We start from the raw sequence: 23,170 nt of genomic DNA, 5'->3' as shown, positions 1-23,170 counted from the left end.
AGGGATCATTGAAGATCATCAAGTCCAACCCCCCTGCCAGAGCAGGAGCAGAGAATCCAGCACAGGTCACACAGGAACACATCCAGGCAGGGATGGAAAGGCTCCAGAGAAGGACACTCCACAACCTCTCTGGGCAGCCTGCTCCAGGGCTCTGGGACCCTCACAGTGAAGAAGTTCTTCCTCATGTTGAGCTGGAACCTCCTGTGCTGGAGTTTCCATCCATTGCCCCTTGTCCTGTCCCAGGGTGCAAGTGAGCAGAGCCTGTCCCCTGCCTCTTGACCCCCAGCCCTCAGATCTTTATAGACATTCATCAGAGGGATATAGTTGGGGATGAATAAGTAAGAGCCTCAACATGTAGATTACAACAGAACTGAACATAAAGAGCACTAACAAGTTCCCAGCTGTGTAGTGCCCAGCCCAGCCCTAGCCCTTGACAGGTTTACAGAGACAATGCAAAGAAACAAACAAACAAAGGCAAACTCACAGGAAAGACTCAAGCCCAAACAAGGACCCAGCTCCGTCCCAACAGCTTGCTCAAGGAAAAGCTTCCAACCCAAAGCAAACCAAACCTGTCACTCATCACAGAAGACAAGCCACTGGGTTGTGTCTTAGCCTGAACACCACTGCTAAACCAGTATTTATAGCACCCGAGTTTATCACTGGGAAAGAATCACCACACACTGCCAACACCTCACTCAGAAACAGCTTGGCAGCCTGTGCCAGGCGGGTTCTGGGCACCGGCAGCCGCCTCAGGGTGCGCTGATGGGAGCAGGAGCTGATCTGTTAGAGGGCAGGAGAGCTCTGCAGAGGGACCTTGACAGGCTGGGCAGATGGGCAGAGTCCAAGGGCAGGAGATTGAACACAGCCAAGTGCCAGGTTCTGCACACTGGCCACAGCAACCCCATGCAGTGCTACAGGCTGGGGGCAGAGTGGCTGAGAGCAGCCAGGCAGAAAGGGACCTGGTAGGGGTTGGCAGCTATAAGATCTAACATACCTGAGCTACATAACTATACACACACAGACACACACACACACACACACATTTGTCTTTCTGCTGTTTTGTTTATAAGAGCAAAACAATCATAGAATTAATAAGGTTGGAAAAGACCTCAGAGATCATCAACTCCAACCTATTACCTAATACCCAACACCTCCTGACAACTAAACCATGGCTCCAAGTGCCACATTCAGTCTCTTTCTGAACACCTCCAGGGATGGTGACTCCGCCACCTCCCTGGGCAGCACATCCCAATGGCCAGTTACTCTATGGGAAGAATTTCTTCCTCACCTCCAGCTTAAACCTCTCCTGGTGCAGCTTGAGACTGTGTCCTCTTGTTCTGGTGCTGGCTGCCTGGGAGAAGAGACCAACCCCCACCTGGCTACAACCTCCCTTCAGGGAGTTGGAGAGAGCAAGAAGCTCTCCCCTGAGCCTCCTCTTCTGCAGGCTAAGCAACCCCACCTCCCTCAGCCTCTCCTCACAGGGCTGTGCTCCAGACCCCTCCCCAGCCTCGCTGCCCTTCTCTGGACACCTTCAAGTCTCTCAATATCCTGCTTAAATTGAGGAGCTCAGAACTGGCCACAGGACTCGGGGTGTGTTGGCATGCAGGAGTTAACAATCTGTTTAGCCTGCAGTGTGTTTAGTCACTCTAAAAATACCCTAAAAACAAAGGTTATTTATACACCACCACCTCATCCTTCTTTATTTTTATAGCATGGGCAGAATCAATTCAATATTTATGATGCAGAGCAGCTAGGAGCCTGCTTAGCCCACTGCAAGGGAATGTGTGTGTGCTGCTGAGTGTGCCTGGAATGAAAAACCCTCTCTTTAATTGTTTTTAAGGCATCCCCTCTTGCTCTGCTCCTTGGCAAGTGCAAGTGTCAGCCCATTAAGAGCATTTTTCATTGAGCAGCATCCTCTGACAGTTGTCCAGATGAAAGATTTGGGGTTGGAGTCTTTGACAGATCTATGCTGCATAACTTTTCACCCTTGACCATGACCCTTTGCATTATGCATCCTTTTTATCTCTGAAAGTTATCCTCAGGAGACAATAATGGACAGTTCCTCTGTTCTGCATGAAGCATTGGGATGGAAACAGCAGCCCTAAACTAGCACTTACAGGAACGTTAGACCAACATCTTTGCATTGAATGCCCCCATTAGCATCACAGCTGTGAATTATCCCAGGCTTCATTATCATTCATTCTGTTCAACAACACAAACATATTTCCATTACTGTCTGTGAGTCATTTTTCTAAGGCTTCTCATGCAGCTCCAGGTAAGTAACAGCAACCAGACAGCCACAGTCCTCTTAAATAGCAGATTTCATAGACTCATGGAATTGTCAGGGTTGGAAGGGACCTCAAGGAGCAGCCAGTTCCAACCCCCCTGCCATGGCCAGGGACACCTCACACCGCAGCAGGTTGCCCAAAGCCACATCCAGCCTGGCTGCAAACACCTCCAGGGATGAGGCTTCCACCACCTCCCTGGGCAACCTGTGCCAGGCTCTCACCACCCTCATGGGGAACAACTTCCTCCTAACATCCAATCTCAATCTACCCATTTCTAGTTTTGCTCCATCCCCCACAGTCCTGTCACTCCCTGACACCCTCAAAAGTCCCTTCCCAGCTTTCTTGTAGCCCCCTGCAGATACTGGAAGGCCACAAGAAGGTCTCCTCAGAGCCCCAACTCGCTCAGCCTGTCTTCACAGCAGAGCAGCTCCAGCCCTCTGCTCATCCTCCTGGCCCTTCTCTGGACACCTTCCAGCACCTCCAAGTCCTTGTTGTAATAGGGGCTCCAGAATTGGATGCAGTACTCCAGGTGGTGTCTCAGCAGAGTGGAGTAGAAGGGGAGAATCACCTCCCTCTGGGCTGCTCAGGGAGGTGGTGGAGTCACCATCCCTGGAGGTGTTTAGGAAGAGCCTGGATGAGGCACTTGGTGCCATGGTTTAGTTGATGAGATGGTGTTGGGTGATAGGTTGGACTGGATGATCTTGAAGATCTTTTCCAACCTGGTTAATTCTATTCTTCTTCTATTCCAGACCCCACCTGGAGCACTGTGTGCAGTTCTGGAGCCCCTATCACGAGAAGGATACTGACTGCTGTGTTTAGCTTTTATCATGGCACTAAACAAAACCAATTGAAGGAGTAGGAGTGGCTGTGACACTTACAAAGTTCCAAACTCTATGTCACTACTCAGGAATTCCTCCAACATGCTGGTATCCACCATGGGATTCTCCAAGGTTCCATGGACATCTTTCCCTAAGATTAAAAAAATGGGAAAAGGATAGAAATCATGAGAGTGGAATTCAGAGAGATTCATCAGGGAGTCAGGCCAAGCAGCACTGCCCCCACTCCTGCACAAAGGAAAACCAACTCTCTCCTCTCTGCTGTCTACCTGGTGGCTATGACCCTTCTGGTTCAGGCACTGGTGGAAGGGGTGACAGGTGCCTGGAGAGCAGCCAGGCAGAAAGGGACCTGGGGATACTGGGTGATAGTAGCTGAACATGAGCCAGCAGTGTGCCCAGGTGGCCAAGAAGGCCAATGGCATCCTGGCCTGCATCAGGAACAGTGTGGTCAGCAGGAGCAGGGAAGTCATTGTGCCCTGTGCTCAGCACTGCTTAGGCCACACCTTGAGTCCTGTGTCCTGTTCTGGGCTCTTCAATTTAAGAAGGACATGGAGAGACTTGAATGTGTCCAGAGAAGGGCAAGGAGGCTGGGGAGGGGTCTGGAGCACAGCCCTGTGAGGAGAGGCTGAGGGAGCTGGGGTTGCTTAGCCTGCAGAAGAGGAGGCTCAGGGGAGACCTTCTTGCTCTCTCCAACTCCCTGAAGGGAGGCTGTAGCCAGGTGGGGGTTGGTCTCTTCTCCCAGGCAATCACAACAAGAGGACACAGTCTCAAGCTGTGCCAGGGGAAGTTTGGGCTGGAGGTGAGGAGAAAGTTCTTCCCAGCAAGAGAGATTGGCCATTGGGATGTGCTGCCCAGGGAGGTGGTGGAGTCACCATCACTGGAGGTGTTCAAGAGGGGATTGGATGTGGCACTTGAAGCCATGGTTTAGTTAGTCAGGAGGTGTTGGGTGACAGGTTGGACTTGATGATCTCTCAGGTCTTTTCCAACCTTATTGGTTCTATGATTCTATGAAAAAGAGAGTAAATGAGGAGGTGCAGGAGAAGATGAAGGTGGCAGAGGAGCACCAGGCAATCAGCTGTTTGTGCACAGCTTTAAGGCTTCACTGATTTACCACAGCAAGAGAATGAAGGAGCCCAATCTATCAGTGCATAAAGGGGTTCTGAGGTCACTTCATACTCTGGGTGGTTGGGGGAAAGCTCAGAGGTTGTCTCATTCAGATCCAGTTTCCTCATTACTGCTTTGAGTGAGTTTCTGAAACACTCTTAAAGAGTTCACCACCCTGAGCTTAAAGAGAGCACAAATTAACCTTCTGAAATAGTCAATTGGTGGCTTCCTTTTGTTCTCTCCCCCCCAAAACCAGCCCTTTGATATGCTAGATGTATGGAAAGGTTCAGTACTTTGTCCTTTGTTGCTTGGTAACCGAGGGCTATAAAGAGATTTTATGATTATGAAGTCTCTGGAATTCACCACAACTTCTGCACAAAGTCAGCTGGAACCCTGAATCAAAAAAAAACCAGGCAAGGCAAACAGAAGAGCTTTGTAGGCTCCACACCTCCAGCCAGCCTTCCATAAATCCAGGTGTGGCCAGTCACAAAGCAAACAAGATAAGGACACTGAAGTCACTGCTCTCTCCAGCGAGTGCAGGGCTCTGTCCCACTGCCAGAGCCTGCCAAAGGGAGCAGCCCTTGTCCAGAGCCACATAGCTCAGACCCAAGCCATTGACACCAACCAATATTTCTTCACAGAGAGGGTTCTAAAACATTGCAATGTGCTGCCCAGGGCTGTGCTGGAGTCACCATCCCTGGAGGTGTTCAAGCGGTGTGTGGACCTGGTGCACAGGGACATGGTTTAGTGTTGACCCTTCCGTGCTGGATCGAAGGCTGGACTGGATGAATGGAATGGAATGGCATGGAATGGAATGGCATGGAATGGCATGGAATGGCATGGCATAGCAGAGCAGAGCAGAGCAAAAAGAAAAGCAAAGAAAAGAAAAGCAAAGAGAAAAGAAAAGCAAGAAAAGGAGAAGAGAAGAGAAGAGAAGAGAAGAGAAGAGAAGAGAAGAGAAGAGAAGAGAAGAGAAGAGAAGAGAAGAGAAGAGAAGAGAAGAGAAGAGAAGAGAAGAGAAGAGAAGAGAAGAGAAGAGAAGAGAAGAGAAGAGAAGAGAAGAGCAAAGAAAAAAGAAAAGAAGAGTTGGAAGAGACCTTTGAGATCACCCAGTCCAACCTATCACCCAACAGCATCTCATCAACTGAACCGTGGCACCAAGCACCTCATCCAGGCTCTTCCTAAACACCTGCAGTGATGGTGAGCTTGGAGGTTTCTTCCTACTGGAAGTCTGCTGTGATCTCCCCTGAGCTCTGCAGCACAGTGGGAGAACACAAACGGCTCATCCCTGTCCCTGAGCACAAGTAACTGCTCCTGGTGCTTTGGCTGTCTTCTCACTGCAGCAGCACTGCACAGGTGCATGGTAAGAAGCCATACTGCAAAATTTCTCCTGTTCTTTCACACAGTCACTGAATGTTAGGGGTTGGAAGGGACCTCCAAAGCTCATCCAGTCCAACCCCCCTGCCAGAGCAGGAGCACCTAGAGCAGGTCACACAGCAACACATCCAGGTGGGTTTTGAATGTCTCCAGAGAGGGAGACTCCACACCCCCCCTGGGCAGCCTGTTCTTTCCTCAGTGTCATTGTCTGGCAGGGTTACTTCCTGACCCAGTGTCTAGGCATTACAAAACTGCCACCAGCATCTGGAAGCCCATTTCCACCACCTTGCACAGGAATTCCCACCCGAGTCTGCCTTAATACACAAATTCACATTGCTAATAAACATCTCCTGAATTGCTTAGTGATCCCAGATTAATCCAGGCACTGCTTGCTTATTGCTGCTGCAGATTTCATCCAGCCTTGCTTCCCATCGCGAGACAGCAACTTGCAAGTGTGCCCCTGATAGGTTCTCACATCCCAACATACAGGCATTGTACACAGATGTGTTCTCTGCAGCTTAGAGGCCAGGTGCTGTATGTGCAGCACACTGGCAGCACATTTGTAACAGGGGAAGTTCTGAAGTAGCAGCAAAGCACTTTGCCAAACCAGCCTGAGAGCACTGAGGAGCCTGGCCCAACCTTGCTGGATTCTCATCCTTTTGTTCCTCCTATCTGAATTTAGGATAACCTCCTTGGATCTCAAACACCTCTTCTGTTGTTAATGTAGTCCACAGGAAAATGATTCACAGTGACACTGTACATTAGAGGCTGGAAGGGACCTCCACAGATCATCCAGTCTAAGCCCCCTGCCAAAGCAGCATCACCCAGGGCAGTCCACACAGGAATGCATCCAGGTGGGGTTGGAAAGGCTCCACAGAAGGAGACTCCACAACCTCTCTGGGCAGCCTGCTCCAGGGCTCCAACACCCTCACACCAAAGAAGTTTCTCCTCATGCTGAGCTGAAACCTTCTCTGTTCAAGTTTGTCTCCATTGCTCCTTGGCTTATTGCTGTGCACCACCCACAAGAGCTTGGCCCCCTCCACTTGACCCCCAGCCCTCAGCTATTGAGAGACATTGATCAGATCCCTCTCAGCCTTCTCTTCTCCAGACTCAACAGCCCCAGGGCTCTCAGTCTCTCTTCACAGGGGAGATGCTCAAGTCCCCTAAGCATCCTCCTGGCTCTCCCTTGGCCTCTCTCCAGCAGGTCTCTGTCTCTCTTGAACTGGGGAGCCCAGAACTGGACACAGGATTGCAGCTGTGGTCTCAGCAGGGCAGAGCAGAGGGGGAGCAGAACCTCCCCAGCCCTGCTGGCCACACTTTTCTTGCTGCACCCCAGGATGCCAATGGCTCTCTTGGCCACAAGGGCACATGCAGAACTTGGCAGAAGACAGGCCACCATTACTGAAAGTTCACAATGCAGGGGCACAGAGCCAGGGCATTTGTCCTCCCTGTACAGCTTCTCTTTTTCTTTCTGAATGTGCTTTCCAGGTCCATGGCATCACACGCTCACACTGGTGTCTGTTTCAGCAGAGGAGGAGCTGTTGGATCACAGGCTCACAGGATGTTAGGGGTTGGAAGGGACCTCTAGAGATCTTCCAGTCCAAGCCCCCTGCCAGAGCAGGAGCACAGAATCCAGCACAGGTCACACAGGAACACATCCAGACAGGGCTGGAAAGGCTCCAGAGAGGGAGAGTCCACAACCTCTCTGGGCAGCCTGCTCCAGGGCTCTGGGACCCTCACAGTGAAGTTCTTCCTCATGTTGAGGTGGAACCTCCTGTGCTGGAGCTGACATCCATTGCCCCTTGTCCTATCCCAGGGCACAGGTGAGGAGAGGCTGTCTCTCTCCCTTCCTTCCTGAACCCACCCCTCAGCTATTGATAGGCATTGATCAGATCCCTCTCAGTCTTCTCCTCTCCAGACTGAACAGCCCCAGGGCTCTCAGCCTTTCCTCACAAGCCACTTCAGCATCCTTGCAGCCCTCCCTTGGACTCTCTCCAGTCCATCCCTGTCCCTCTTCACCATATGCAAACCTATTTTCAGTGAAGGCTTCCATTTCACAGGCATTGGATCACAACAAGTACTTAATAGGTGCAGGCAGTGTAAGTGCCACTCACCTGCACATCAGGTACCTGCAAGAGCAGAGACCTGCAGCTATGTCATGGGACACAGCCTGCTGAGAGCCTCATGTGAAGGCAGCTCCCTGTGGGGAGCCGTGTGCCTGGCCAAGAGCTGCCAGGGGGCATGCAGTCAGCAGCTTGCACTCAAGGATCTCTCCTCCCAGTCCACACTCCGTGCTGCAGTGTGCCCAGACAGCTCTGGGTGACACCTTTCAACCTTAGCCTAATTGTGCTGAGGATTGCCAGCTGCCCAAGAAACTGCTGAAGATCAAAGCCCAGGAGCGTGCTGTGGTGAGGGTGTCACACACAGGTGTTTGCAGAGCAGAGACTGCAGTCGCAGGCAGCACACTGGCTGCACTTCCCCCTGCTGCTCCATGGCTCTGATATAATTTCTCCTTCAATCTGAAATCTAAAACCTGTCAGCTGTACCAGTGCTTCCATTTGCTTGGCCATTCTCACCCAGCCTGTCCCTGCTCCCAGCCCCAGGCATCTAAGCAGTTGTCTGAACTCCAGCCTCCTACTCTGGCAGTCTCTTGCTTCACAAAGCTGTCTTTGGCAGACATCCCCCTGCTTTCCTCCAGCCATTAGGCTCCCATCACTTGGCTCCTGGCCTTCACTTCATCATCCTGTAGTAAACAGTCTCAATCCCTCCATAACCTCCATGTAATGCCTTACATATGTCTGCAAGCAAATCAGTTGCCTACTTCTCAGTAGTATCTCATTGCAGAGTGAAGGATACAACAGAACAGAATAGAATAGACCAGGTTGGAAAAGACCTCAGAGATCATCAGGTGAAACCTATCACCCAACACCATCTCATCAACTAAACCATGGCACCAAGTGCCTCAGCCAGGCTCTTCTTAAACACCACCAGTGATGGTGACTCCACCACCCCCCTGGGCAGCACATCCCAATGGCCAATCTCTCTGGGAAGAATTTCTTCCCAACATCCAGCCTAAACCTCCCCTGGCACAGCTTGAGACTGTGTCCTCTTGTTCTGGTGCTGCTTGCCTGGGAGAAGAGACCAACCCCCACCTGGCTACAGCCTCCCTTCAGGGAGTTGGAGAGAGCAAGAAGGTCTCCCCTGAGCCTCCTCTTCTGCAGGCTAAGCAACCCCAGCTCCCTCAGCCTCTCCTCCCAGGGCTGTGCTCCAGACCCCTCCCCAGCCTCCTTGCCCTTCTCTGGACACCTTCCAGCATCTCAACATCTTTCCTGAACTGAGGGGCCTAGAACTTGTCCCATGGAATGGCATTATAGAGCCAACCCATAAGCTGTAGTGCTACAATTAACAGCTGTCTTTACATCCAATGAAGCTAGGAGAGCAGCCCTGTGGAGAAGGACCTACCTGGGAGTCCTCATGGACAAGTTCTGCATGGGACAGCAATGTGTCTTGGGGGCCAAGAAGGCCAATGGGATCCTGGGGTGCATTGAGAAGTGTGTCCAGCAGATCCAGGGAGGTTCTCCTGCCCCTCTACTCTGCCCTAGTGAGGTCCCACCTGCAATATTGATTCCAGTTCTGGGCTCCTCAGTTCAAGAGGGACAGGGATCTGCAGGACAGAGTCCAAGGGAGGGCTACAAGGATGCTGAAGGGACTGCAGCACTGCCTGGGGAGGAGAGGCTGAGAGCCCTGGAGCTGTTCAGTCTGGAGAGGAGAAGACTGAGAGGGATCTGATCAATGTCTATCAATAGCTGAGGGCTGGGGGTCAGGAAGGAAGGGACAGGGACAGCCTCTGCTCACTTGTGCCCAGGGATAGGACAAGAGGCAATGGATGGAAACTCCAGCACAGGAGGTTCCAGCTCAACATGAGGAAGAATTTCTTCACTGTGAGGGTCCCAGAGCCCTGGAGCAGGCTGCCCAGAGAGGTCCAAGAAATCAAATGGGATCCTGAGGTGCATTAAGAGGTGCATTCCATGGTTTAGTTGATTGGGTAGTGTTGGATGATAGGTTGGACACGATGATCTCGAAGGTCTCTTCCAACCTGGTCTATTCTATTCTATTCTATTCTATTCTATTCTAAGAGTGTGTCCAGCAGATCCAGAGAGGTTCTCCTCCCACTCTACTCTGCCCAGACACTGTTGAGGGAGAGAATCCCCTCCCTGGCCCTACTGGCTCTGCTTCTCTTGCTGCAGCCCAGGCTCTGCTTGGCTCTCTGGGCTCCAAGTGCTCACTGCTGGCTCCTGTTGAGCTTCTCCTCCCCCAGCACCTCCAATTCAGCTCTTCAATAAATAGCATGAAGAAAGCAAACGCTGCTGAAAGCCAAGCCAAGGAAGTTTGTTACCTTTTGATCTCCATGACTTAAAGTGAACTTTTAAAATAGGTCATGAGTTTCTTAACATCTCTGAACTAGTTTCTGCTGGCTTGCAGCCTTAGATTGTGATCCACTGATTTCTAATTCTTGGCCTAAATGCATTCTCTCAATCAGTGCTGGAGAATCTTGAACTCAAAAGCTGGAGCTGACACCTCATGGAGGCCAAGAAAGTGCCAGAAAGGGGTAGGGGGGGAATGAGAAAAAACCTAATAATGATAGAAACAAAACCACCAAAGGAAAATAAACCAACAAATCACAGAAAGAAAACACAGAAGGGAAAAGCCAGCAACAAAGAAGAACTGCTCAAGACATGAGAAATGCAGTTTTATTCTGGCTCCTACTAGGAAGGAAGCAGTGTGGTAAGAAAAAGGCAGGAGGGTCTGGGAAGTGCTTGAGTGCCAGTTGTCTTCCTGAAGAAGGCAGGAGGTAGGACAGGTCCCAGCCAGAAAATCAACCAAACAAACCCCACCTCTGTTTAGCTTCCCAGCAGCATCTGAGGATCCTGCCAACAACCCCCAGTGGTAACTGGGCAACTTCAGAGATAGGCTATTAGTGGAAGGAAAAGGCTCTTTAACCTGCCAGGGTTTGACAGGGCTGGCAGGGAGCTCTCTAGCATCATGAAAAGTGCTAAGATTCCAGAAGTGCTGAACTGCAGAGAGACCTCAGCCGCTTCCCCTTTTTGCTTCCTGGCAAGCACCGTGGCGGTGATGCCAGCTCTGCTGGGGCCACCTTGCCTTGGGTCTCCTGGCCAGAGCACAAAGGGACTGCAGAGCACCTGCACCATTTGCACCAAGTCATTCTGGCACTGCCTTCCACCAGATCCTTGTGCAAACAGAGCTTTGGGGGTCAGAGCTCTTCCTCCTTTCTTCTCCAGTTAACCCCAAACGATTACCACAGTTTTGCTGCCCCCAAAAATCGTGAGGAGTCTCTCTTTAAACTCCACTCTTACCTTCAAAGAACTGCTGCAAGGCCTCATTCTCTCCCACCACATCCATGAAAAGGCAGTGGAATTGTTTGGCTTCCCCTGCTGCTTGAAGAGTCCCACAGAGGAAACCGCACCGTGTCTCTTCAGATGACCATGAAGGTGCCTAGGCACACAGCAGGGCTTCCCTGGAGGCTCTGCAGACTTGGCCCCAGCTGATCTCACTCCTCCATCACTAGAGCCAGGGCTGCACTTCAGCTCTGCTGCATGGAAAGGAGAACTTGCCAAGGCCTTTGGGGCAAGGTGAAGAGGATGTGTGTTCTTCCATTCGGTGTGTCTAATGTTCTTGTGTCAAGGACCTTTGGTCCCAGGACTAGCCATGATTACACATGCGCTGGAGAACACGGCAATAAAAGCTGCTTATCTTCTCTCTGCACTTGCAGGTTCTCCAGAGTGTGATTAACACAACTGATGAAAGCAGCAGTAACCAAAAAGGAGGAGCAAAGTCATCACTGCTTTCACTCTATGCACCACCCCATTGAAGCAGCTAGGGTTGGCCTTGATGGTCTCCAAGGTCTTTTCCAACCTGGTTAATCCTATTCTGTTCTGCCCCAGACAAATTCTCCCTCAGCAGTTTGATTGTAAGGAAGCAGCACTTCCACACTGTCACCATCAACAAAACTACATCAACCTCTTTGTCTAAGGCAGTATTGAAAGACATAGAATACATAGAATAAACCAGGTTGGAAGAGACCTTCAAGATCATGGCGTCCAACCCATCAACCAATCCAACACCACCCAAACAACTAACCCATGGCACCAAGCACCCCATCAGACCTCCCTCTCTACTCTGCCCTAGTAAGGCCCCATCTGGAATAGCATCCACTTTTGGGCTCCCCAGTTCAAGGGAGACAGGGATTTGCAGGAGAGAGTCCAAGGAAGGGCTCCAAGGATGCTGAAGGGACTGCAGCACTGCCTGGGGAGGAGAGGCTGAGAGCCCTGGGGCTGTTGAGTCTGCAGAGGAGAAGACTGAGAGGGGATCTGATCAATGTCTCTCAATAGCTGAGGGCTGGGGGTCAGGAAGGAAGGGACAGGGACAGCCTCTGCTCACTTGTGCCCTGGGATAGGACAAGGGGCAATGGATGGAAACTACAGCACCAAACTTGCACCTCAACATGAGGAAAGTCTTCTTTGCAGTGAGGGTCCCAGAGCCCTGGCACAGGCTGCCCAGAGAGTTTGTGGAGTCTCCTCCTCTGGAGAATGTCAAAACCCCCTTTGGATGCATTCCTGTGTGGACTGCCCTGGGTGATGCTGCTTTGGCAGGGGAGTTGGGCTGGATGATCTCTGGAGGTCCCTTCCAACCTCTAATGTACAGTGTCACTGTGAATCATTTTCCTGTGGACTACATTAACAACAGAAGAGGTGTTTGAGATCCAAGCAGGTTATCCTAAATTCAGATAGGAGGAACAAAAGGATGAGAATCCAACAGGGTTGGGCCAGGCTCCTCAGTGCTCTCAGGCTGGTTTGGCAAAGTGCTTTGCTGCTACTTCAGAACTTCCCCTGTTACAAATGTGCTGCCAGTGTGCTGCACCTACTGCACCTGGCCTCTAAGCCAACCTCTAGCACCCTCAGCATCCTGTGACTCTGTGAAACACCCACAGCTATGTTCTTTGTAACCTAATCAACGGTCTGCTTTCATCTTCGACTGTGCCCAGGGGAACAAAAGACCACTTGAAGTGCAACAGCAGCACTTGAACAGACAAAGCAACTTCCTTAAGAAGCCAGAATCCTCCTTTGGGTTCTCTTTGTAGCAAATTGTGTGTGAAGAAGCTGATAACACTCAATGGAAATGGTCATCATCACATTAAAGAAATCACATAATGGATATTTTCCAGCTTCAAGGGGAGCCCTGGGAAATGGATGTATAAACCACTGGAAACTCAAACCACCAAAAAAGCAGGAGGAGAAAAAAAAAGAGATCGTTTAAAGGAATGAAAGAAATGTAATGACTGAAAATCAGAAGGGAATAGAAAGTTTTCAGCAGTCAATACAGGGGTCAGGACAGATTTTGAGCCAAAGAGTGGCCAAGGTAATTGTACTGCTCCTTGATGTTTGCAAAGCAGCCTGCTCTAGAGGGCAGACACCTGGATTCAGGGTGCTGTTGACTCTGTAACACAATGGAAGAAGAGAAACTTATTTGGCAATGAAAAACACAGACAAGCAGCACTGGATCATGGAATTGTCAGGGTTGGAAGGGACCTCAAGGATCAGCCAGTTCCAACCCCCCTGCCATGGGCAGGGACACTTCACACTACAGCAGGTTGCTCACAGCCACATCCAGCCTGGCTGCAAACACCTCCAGGGGTGAGGCTTCCACCACCTCCCTGGGCAACCTGTGCCAGGCTCTCACCACCCTCATGGGGAACAACTTCTTCCTAACAGCCAATCTCAATCTCCCCATTTCTAGTTTTGCTCCATCCCCCCCAGTCCTATCCCTCCCTGACACCCTCAGAAGTCCCTCCCCAGCTTTCTTGTAGCTCCCTGCAGAAACTGGAAGGCCATAGTAAGGTCTCCTTAGAGCCTTCTCTTCTCCAGACTGCACAACCCCAACTCCCTCAGTCTGTCCTCATAGCAGAGCAGCTCCAGCCCTCTGCTCATCCTTGTGGCCCTGCTCTGGACACCTTCCAGCACATCCAGGTCCTTCCTGTAATAGAGACTCCAGATCTGGACACGGTGCTCCAGGTGGGGTCTCAGCAGAGTGGAGCAGAGGGGGAGAATCCCCTCCCTCACCCTGCTGGCCAAATTTCTCTTGCTGCAGCCCAGGATGTATTGAAGGATTCCAAAGTTCTCCTAGGCTCCTGTTAAGTGTATCTGGCATAGACGCTTAGGAGAACACAAACATGCATCTAAACAGATGTTTGACTGACTTTTAGAATGGAATAGAATAAGGATAGGATAGGATAGGATAGGATAGGATAGGATAGGATAGGATAGGATAGGATAGGATAGGATAGGATAGGATAGGATAGGATAGGATAGGATAGGACAGGATAGGACAGGATAGGACAGGATAGGACAGGATAGGACAGGATAGGACAGGATAGGACAGACTGGAATAGAATGGAATGGAATAGAATGGAATGGAATAGACTAGACTAGAATAGAATAGAACAGAACAGAATAGAATAAACCAGGCTGGAAAAGATCTTTGAGATCATCAGGTCCAACCTATCACCCAACACCATCTCATCAACTAAACCATGGCACCAAGTGGCTCATCCAGGCTCTTCAGGGAGGCTCACATCATTCTGCACCAAAGAACAGAAGGCAGACACTGCTTCAGACTAACACTTTAATCAGAAGTTTTTGTTTCCAAATGTAAATTACAATCACTAATACACCCTCCAAGTGCTGACCACGTGGGTTCAACTAAGTGTTCTATGTAGGCATATACAGCAGAGGCCAGTTGAAAACAATCACAGTACTTCTTGAGTGCAATCTGCAAAAAGGAGAAAGATCTTGGACCCACTTTGTGGAAATAAATATCAAGTGAGGAAAAAAGAAGACAAAAAAAGAGAAAGACTGAGGAATTTGAGTGATGCACAGTCACTGGTGGTCATGCATGAGCAAGAGTAAAAAGATTTAGAGCTCTTCCTTGTAATAGCCAAGTTTTGCTAGTGACATCTCTCTTCTCAGCTGCATCACTTCCCAGAACATCTGATCCACTACAAAAGAAAAGGACAGAATTGCCATTAAATAACCATTCAGATCTTTTCTCAGCCTGCCAACACTTTAAGGGAACCTCAAAAGGAACCTGGAATATTGCATCCAGGTCTGGGCTCCCCAGTTGAACAGGGACAGGGAACTGCTGGATAGAGTCCAAGGGAGGGCTACATGGATGCCAAAGGGACTGCAGCACTGCCTGGGGAGGAGAGGCTGAGAGCCCTGGGGCTGGTTAGTCTGGAGAGGAGAAGGCTGAGAGGGGATCTGATCAATGTCTATCAATAGCTGAGGGCTGGGGGTCAGGAAGGAAGGGACAGGGACATCCTCTGATCACTTGTGCCCTGGGATAGGACCAGGAGCAGTGGATGTGAACCTCCAGCACAGGAGGTTCCACCTCAGCATGAGGAAGAACTTCTTTGCTGTGAGGGTCAGAAAGCACTGGAACAGGCTGCTCAAGGAGGTTGTGGAATCTCCTTCTATGGAGATATTCAAAACCCACCTGGATGTGCTCCTGTGTGATCTGCTCTCTGTGATCCTGCTCTGGCAGGGGGGTTGGACTGGATGAGCTTCCCACCCCTAACATTCTGTGATTCTGAGGCAATAGCAGTAAAAATCACACTTCCCTTTTGAGACAGGGGTTACTGAAGCCTTTCATGTATAACTTGAGCACCAGTCAAGAAACTTTGCCATGCCACAGCAGTGCCCAAGACCCAAGTCAGAAAATGCTTACAGAATGCTTTCCTGGTTACTTCTACAATTTCATAAAGTCAGTGATTTTTTAAGATTGTCATTCTTATCAGTTCCTCTGATAGCCACTCTGGCAGAAGCAGCTGCCTGCATCCTCAGTGAACAAAGGGAGAAGATCACAGAATGTTAGAGGTTGGAAGGGACCTCCAGAGATCATCCAGTCCAACCCCCTGCCAGAACAGCAGCACCCAGGGGAGTTCACACAGGAATGCATCCAGCTGGGGTTGGAAAGGCTCCACAGAGGGAGACTCCACAACCTCTCTGGGCAGCCTGCTCCAGGGCTCTGGCACCCTCACTGCAAAGAAGTTTCTCCTCATGCTGAGCTGAAACCTTCTCTGGTCAAGTTTGTCTCCATTGTTCCTTATTGCTGTGCACCACCCACAAGAGCTTGGCCCCCTCCACTTGACCCTCAGCCCTCAGCTATTGAGAGACATTGATCAGATCCCTCTCAGCCTTCTCTTCTCCAGACTCAACAGCCCCAGGGCTCTCAGTCTCTCTTCACAGGGGAGATGCTCAAGTCCCCTAAGCATCCTCCTGGCTCTCCCTTGGCCTCTCCCCAGCAGGTCTCTGTCTCTCTGGAACTAGGGAGCCCAGAACTGGACACAGGATTGCAGCTGTGGTCTGAGCAGGGCAGAGGAAGATGCACCAAAACACCAAGCACAAGAAGAATAAATGGCCCAGAACCTGAGTGAAGTTGCTTTGCTCTACAATGTTCCCATGTTCTGTGGGAGAGACCTTTCTTTGCTGTTTTTAATACTGTGTGGGAAAAAAATTCCTAACTCCTCTTGTTCCATAATTTTACATAGCATTTTCATACTGCATGTCCTGCTTTGAGGCCAGGCAGATCCTCTCTTGCCCCTGAGAGGGGCAAAAGAATGACACTCATCACACAGAGGGATTGCAGAAGTGATGGAAAGCTTAAATGGAGAAAGCAATTAGTGTTTTACAGAAGCTGCAAAGCCTAGTGGCAAAGATACCCCAAAGCATACAGAGCCCCTTACAGCACACCCAAAAGCCTCCCAGCACTTCCCTTCTGCCCACCTGAGGGTGCACCCAAACCCCCCAGGGCTCTTTCTTCCCCCCACACTGCTAGGCTAGTCTCAGGCTGGCCAGGGCTGAGACTGCCCCAACCCCTTCTCCTCCTGGCATTAGGCCCAGACAGACCTAAGAGGCCTTGAGACACTCCCCCTGCATTACCTGATAGGGAGCATCTCCCATGGGAGCAGAGAGGGAAGAAAGAGGCAGAGAAGGACTTTGCAGATGGGTTTGTAGGGCACAGGATATTATGGGTATGAAACAGGCTGTTGCCTGTGTCCACCTACTGGGTTGGACACTGAGGACACCAGAGATGTAACTTATGTGGCAGGAGCAGGAGGCACCCAGCCTGAACTGCCACACTGAATAACACAAAGGAGTTCTAAGGGGGAGCAAAAAATGACTGGGGATTTATTTAGCTTTATTGGAGAGTGGAACAGGACCAAACTCCTGCAACCCACAACAATGACTACTAAATGACCCAATTCTTGCAATCACAACAGTGACTACCAACAAACAGCTCCCCTGGCAGGTTTTAAGCACATGCACTGTGGAAAGGGCCTATTCCTGGATGCCAAATGCAGCTTCCCACTCACCATCTTGCTGCTTCAACAGGCCCTGCTGGATGTATCGAATATAGGTAAAGAAGTTGCACACAGAAGTGATCTGAATCCAGACAAAAGAAATACTGGGAGTTAATGTGGTGCTGTATAATGGTCTGGGAGGTGGGGAGGGGAAGAATAAGCTCCTCCCCTCCAAATGACTTCACAGCACATCTACTCACCCTGTAACGACAGAAAGGAGAGATGTAGTAATAGCTGCTGGAATCTCCTAGTTTGATTCTGTGCTTGCAGGACTTGCTCTGCCCACTCAGAGCACATTTCCTAGGGAACATCAAGTTTGCAAGGTTTAATAAACAAATCTGACACCAACATCTAACACCTCCACCTGTTTGAAGGTGTTGATGCCATTGCTTCCTATCACAGAACTGTCAGGGTTGGAAGGGACCTCAAGGAGTTCCAACCCCCCTGCCATGGGCAGGGACACCTCACACTGCAGCAGGTTGCTCACAGCCACATCCAGCCTGGCTGCAAACACCTCCAGGGATGAGGCTGCCACCACCTCCCTGGGCAACCTGTGCCAGTCTCTCACCACCCTCATGGGGAACAACTTCTGCCTAACATCCAATCTGAATCTACCCATTTCTAGTTCAGCTCCATTCCCCCAAGTCCCATCATTACCTGACACCCTAAAAGTGCCTGGTTTTTAAGTATCAGGCTGGTCTTCTCCAAGGAAGTGAATGTTACTTTTGAGGTCAGTGTCTCCTAAGTGAAGCAAACAGCTCTCTCTCAAAGGTTTGTTCTGTAATGCTCTTTTTTTCTAAGGCTTAAATTTATTCATTGCTTACTTGCCCCCTCAAAATTTCATCATAGCAGTCTTGAAGTCTATTGATAGCTGAGGGCTGGGAGACTCCAGGCAATAAAATGTAAAATACACACATATGACTGAAATGATGAGCTGAGAGCAGCTCTCTCAACCCAGGAGTTAATGAGTCAAGATTCCCCCTTCTGTCTGTTAAGCCTCAACATACTTTGGTCCTCCACATTCGACTGCAGAAGCTTTCACAAACCGAACAGGCTGCAAGCCAACAGGTTCAATGCTCAGGGTGTTGTTTTCAACAGCTTCCAGAACAGCTGAGGCCAACTGCAAGAGAAAGTTAGAAAGCAGTTAAAAACAGCTCTGTCTTCCCCCTTGCCTCAAAGCAGTGATGTATTTCTTCCCCTCTAAATTTAGGAACACTGAGGTGGGGAGAAGAATAATCAACCAACTCACCAAACAGAAACTCAGTTCCAAGTGAGATTTTGCTTTTGTTGTCAGCACTTCCTTGTGCTGCACTTCGGCCACAGCAACCCCAGGCAGTGCTACAGGCTGGGGTCAGAGTGACTGAGAGCAGCCAGGCAGAAAGGAACCTGGGGGTACTGGGTGATAGTAGCTGAATATGAGCCAGCAGTGAGCCCAGGTGGCCAAGAAGGCCAAAGGCATCCTGGCCTGCATCAGGAGCAGTGTGGCCAGCAGGAGCAGGGAGGTCATTGTGCCCTGTGCTCAGCACTGCTTAGGCCACACCTTGAGTCCTGTGTCCTGTTCTGGGCTCCTCAATTTAAGAAGGACATTGAGAGACTTGAAGTTGTCCAGAGAAGGGCAACAAGGCTGGGGAGGGGTCTGGAGCACAGCCCTGGGAGGAGAGGCTGAGGGATCTGGGGTTGCTTAGCCTGCAGAAGAGGAGGCTCAGGGGAGACCTTGCTGTCTACAGCTACCTGAAGGGAGGTTGTAGCCAGGTGGGGGTTGGTCTCTTCTCCCAGGCAACCAGCACCAGACCAAGAGGACACAGTCTCAAGCTGTGCCAGGGGAGGTTTAGGCTGGAGGTGAGGAGAAAGTTCTTCCCAGCAAGAGAGATTGGCCACTGGGATGTACTGCCCAGGGAGGTGGTGGAGTCCCCATCCCTGGAGGTGTTCAGGAGGGGAGTGGATGTGGCACTTGGAGCCATGGTTTAGTTGTCATGAGGTGCTGGGTGACAGCTTGGACTTGATGATCTCTGAGGTCTTTTCCAACATGGTTGCTTCTATGATTCTAAGAGGTCCCATTCCCAGGCTGCTGCTTAAATCCTGCCCTCCAAATAACCCTGCCTGCCTTCCCTGAGGCAGGAGAACTGCCTTTCCAGCTGGGAATGTAGTCAGGCATGTTTAAAAAGCTAACTGTGTTTTCAGTCCCTCCTCAGGAGCGTTTGTGCAGGCAGTGCTCACGTCACAGACTGAACACAGCACACACTTCCTTTAGTTCAAACAAAACTTGCTCTGCTGTTCTGATAGCCTATGGAAAGACCAAATGATGCAGCACATTACCTTGCAAAGAAAGAAAAACAATCAAGTAAATGCTATGTCACTGTGCTTCAGCCCAAGATAGCTTCAGAAATGTGTTCAAGCAAGTGAGACTAAACAAGAGAGAGAAAAGGCAACGTGGTATACAGCAGCCAGGATATATAGAAAGGCCCAGCTGCAACTTTCAAATGCGAATTAAAACACCACCACCAGGAAGCAAAAGTGCAACTTGCCTCAGGCCTTTGCTGCTAGGACATCATAAGACACCAGAAATACACTCACTTTGCTTCTCTGGACTCAGCACTTGCCCCAGACTACTGTTTAAATATGGACAAGGAACAGCCATGAGCTGATTTACAAGAAGGTGTAATTATTATTGCTAGCAAAGTAATTCTGTGCCCAGGCTCCCTCCACTCTCTGTTTTATCATAGAATTGTCAGGGTGGGAAGGGACCTCAAGGATCAGCCAGTTCCAACCCCCCTGCCATGGGCAGGGACACCTCACACTGCAGCAGGCTGCTCACAGCCACATCCAGCCTCGCTGCAAACACATCCAATCTGAATCTCCCCACTTCTAGTTTTGCTCCATCCCCCCCAGTCCTATCCCTCCCTGACACCCTCAGAAGTCCCTCCCCAGCTTTCTTGTAGCCCCCTGCAGAAACTTGAAGGCCACAGTAAGGTCTCCTCAGAACCTTCTCTTCTCCACACTGAACAACCCCAACTCCCTCAGTCTGTCCTCATAGCAGAGCAGCTCCAGCCCTCTGCTCATCCTCATGGCACTTCTCTGGACACCTCCTAGCACCTCCAGATCCTCCATATCCACTACACTCATCCACAAGAGGCTACTGAGAGTGAATGCAAGACTTCAACCCAGCTGCATTCCCAGTGATGCAAAACCACAAGGCATGTTTGGTTTAGCTGCACATGAGTTCATTGATCTTCAAGTGAAAACAGTCACTGTGCACAGCAGCTAGAAACAATCACTGATCATAACTGACAGGTCCTGGAAGCCTCTTTCTTTCCTCAGGAGGAAATGCAAACCTGCAGCCACTACAGGAGGAGGAAATGCAAACCTGAAGCCACTGCAGGAGGAGGAAATGCAAACCTGCAGCCACTGCAGGAGGAGGAAATGCAAACCTGCAGCCACTACAGGAGGAGGAAATGCAAACCTGAAGCCACTGCAGGAGGAGGAAATGCAAACCTGCAGCCACTACAGGAGGAGGAAATGCAATCCTACAGCAATTATATCATCACTGAAGCAGGAAAATAAATAAGTTAGTTGCTGGGAAACGTAGCAGGATGGCCTACTTCTACCTACTGCAGAAACATTTTGATTTCCATAGCAACCAAGTAAAGTTTTTAGTGGGAGAGGTTGTTATGCTGCTGTGTAGCCATCATAATGAATTGGTATGCAATGGACTAAAAGACTGAGGGTCAGCAAGTAACAGCAGGTGGAAAAGCATGGGGGACAACAGATAAATGTCATGAAGACAACAGAGCATCTTCCAAGTGAAGTATTTCATTCTAATAGGGGGAAAAAAAGTCTGAGGGGCTTTAAAATGTGTTCTTATTTGAACAGAGATCTCATAATATGGTCCCTTTCCCCTGGGGACTGGTATCACAACTGCAACCTGTAAGTGCTACTGAAGAACCAAAAGCAGAGTAAAGCACTTGAAGCCAGAATCAGTTTGACCTTATTCCCAGGAGAGGAAAAACCTCCTCCCTTTCCTTGTAATTTGGTTCATCTAAGACCTTGTTCCCAAACATAAAATCCCTAAGTGCCTAATTCCTGTAAGCAAAGAAAACATCCAGGCTGTGCCTGCAGCCTGCCATGAGGGATACTGGAGAGCAACAGTCCATAAAATCATATAGATATGAATTATATACAATGGCACCTAGCTAGCTGCTGGTCTCTAGCTGCTGCTGCTACCTAGTTGATAATATATCTATAGGTAATATACATACTTACCTGAATACAAGACTTCTATATAAATGATACATCTATACAGAAGCAGCTGTGCCACTGTTTCCATAAAACAGTATCTTAAAAATATCAGGGGGAGGGGAAAAAAAACCCCAAAGCCAAAACACAAACCATTCCTACAACCTCTGCATCCAGAGGAGAAGACCTAGAAGGGCCATGTGTGGACTAGCATCACAGTGGAGAAAAGGCAGAACAAAAGATCATTTCAGCACTCCAGATACTTCAGCGCTTTGCTGTAAAGTGCTGCACCCCAAGGAAACAAACAAACAAAAAGGTGAAACTTCACACACAACCATTTTCATGCAGGCTGTTAGCTTCATGTAGAAGAGTGAAGGGGAAAGGGGCAGAGGCCACATTGAGTCTGCTTCCCTTTACCTCACTCTTGGAGAAGGTTAAACATGGAAAAATATCTTCCCGATAGATTTTGTCCAAGAAAGGGCAGGTCCTGTCCATGGTAGGCTCATCCTTCCAAGATCTGAAGTCATTGTACAAAGACAGGTCAGCCTAGAACACAAAGATTCACATGTTTCAGTGCTGCAATTCCTACACTGGTGTGCAGCATCTGCAAACATCCACAGGCAAACAAGGAGCATTCCAGCTGAGTGCTTTCCACTGCAGAAGAAGAAATGCTCTCACAGAATGGGCTGGGTTGGAAGGAACCTCTGAAGCTCATCCAGTCCAACCCCCTCTGCAGTCAGCAGGGACATCCCCAACTAGATCAGGTTGCCCAGAGCCCTGTCCAGCCTCACCTTGAATATCTCCAGGGATGGGGCCCCCCAACCACCTCCCTGGGCAACCTGTTCCAGTGTTCCACCACCCTCAGAGTAAAGAGCTTGCTCCTAACATCCAATCTAAATCTGCTCTGCTCTAGTTTGAAGCCACTGCCCCTGCTCCTGTCCCTGCAGGCCTTTGCAAACAGTCTCTCTCCATCCTTCTTGTAGCCCCCTTCAGGTACTGGCAGGCTGCTGTTAGGTCTCCCTGGAGCCTCCTCTTCTCCAGGCTGAACACCCCCAGCTCCCTCAGCCTGTCCTTGTAGCAGAGGTGCTCCAACCCCCTGATCATTTTCATGGCCCTCCTCTGGGCCTGCTCCATCAGCTCTATGTCCTTCCTGTATTGAGGGCTCCAGAGCTGGCTGCAGTACTCCAGGTGAGGTCTCACCAGAGCAGAGCAAAGTGTCAGAATCACCTCTCTGGCTCTGCTGGCAATGCTGCTTTGGATGCAGCCCAGGATGTGATTTGCCTTCTGTGCTGCAAGCTCACACTGCTCCTGTCCAGCTTCTCATCCATCAGCACTCTCAAATCAGCTTTCTATCCCCTCCTCCCCCAGTCTGTATTGACAGTGAGCATTGTTCCAACTCAGGTGCAGGACCCTGCACTTGCTCTTGCTGAACCTCTCCAGCCTGTCCAGGTGCCTCTGGATGCCATCCTGTCCCTCTGGTGTATCAACAGCACCACTCAGCTTGGTGTCATCTGCACACTGCTGCTGGTGCATTCAATTGTAGTTGAGATAAGAGGAGAAAGAACATGTGCTAAAAATTAACATATTTGACTACCAAAAGTACACTGCTCTGAACCAGCCTCTTCCAGGCTCTTGCTCTTTCACCCCTTCTCTGAGCTGCCAGCACTTTGCCAGGTTTATTTTTGTAACACCAATATTTTGGGGAACTCTTTTGTCCTTTCTGTTGCCTTTCAATCCACACAGAAAAAAAAAATTAGACTGGCAAATTTGTTTTTTCCATGAGAGCTACTCACCTTACACTCAGGAGCAATCAGGAGCAGCCATCTTAATTAAGCCAGTCCATAAATGTGCTGGTTGCTAAGCCACCAACCTCACTGTACACACGAAACTCAAGA

At 49.9% G+C, this 23,170-nt stretch overlaps 2 protein-coding genes across 4 annotated transcripts in view; both read right to left on the bottom strand.

Annotated features, from left to right (window-relative positions):
- The window catches only part of MYRFL (myelin regulatory factor like), a 49,929-nt gene extending 38,903 nt beyond the window's left edge, over nt 1-11,026 (bottom strand). Inside the window, exons 1-2 of the mRNA XM_054178951.1 lie at nt 10,981-11,026; nt 3,167-3,257 (exon numbers count right to left, since the gene is read on the bottom strand). Of these exons, the coding sequence (XP_054034926.1) occupies nt 3,167-3,257; nt 10,981-11,026 (137 nt within the window). The remainder of the gene's footprint in view (nt 1-3,166; nt 3,258-10,980) is intronic.
- Nucleotides 11,027-14,300: 3,274 nt separating this feature from the next.
- The window catches only part of RAB3IP (RAB3A interacting protein), a 33,845-nt gene continuing 24,975 nt past the window's right edge, over nt 14,301-23,170 (bottom strand). For 2 of the 3 annotated variants that reach the window (XM_054178953.1, XM_054178954.1), the window contains 5 exons: nt 21,693-21,821; nt 18,050-18,162; nt 17,243-17,342; nt 17,055-17,124; nt 14,302-14,678 (listed from right to left, as the gene is read on the bottom strand). In XM_054178953.1, the coding sequence (XP_054034928.1) occupies nt 14,596-14,678; nt 17,055-17,124; nt 17,243-17,342; nt 18,050-18,162; nt 21,693-21,821 (495 nt within the window). In that variant the 3' untranslated portion in view covers nt 14,302-14,595. Of the gene's footprint in view, nt 14,679-17,054; nt 17,125-17,242; nt 17,343-18,049; nt 18,163-21,692; nt 21,822-23,170 lie in introns of all 3 variants that reach the window. The other variant, XM_009906395.2, reaches the window with a different exon arrangement.

The sequence above is a fragment of the Dryobates pubescens genome, chromosome Z (genome assembly GCF_014839835.1).
Source record: "Dryobates pubescens isolate bDryPub1 chromosome Z, bDryPub1.pri, whole genome shotgun sequence".
In the NCBI taxonomy this organism is placed as follows: domain Eukaryota; kingdom Metazoa; phylum Chordata; class Aves; order Piciformes; family Picidae; genus Dryobates; species Dryobates pubescens.
Note: the sequence above shows the minus strand (reverse complement) of the source record. Positions and strands in the feature narration are given on the sequence as shown.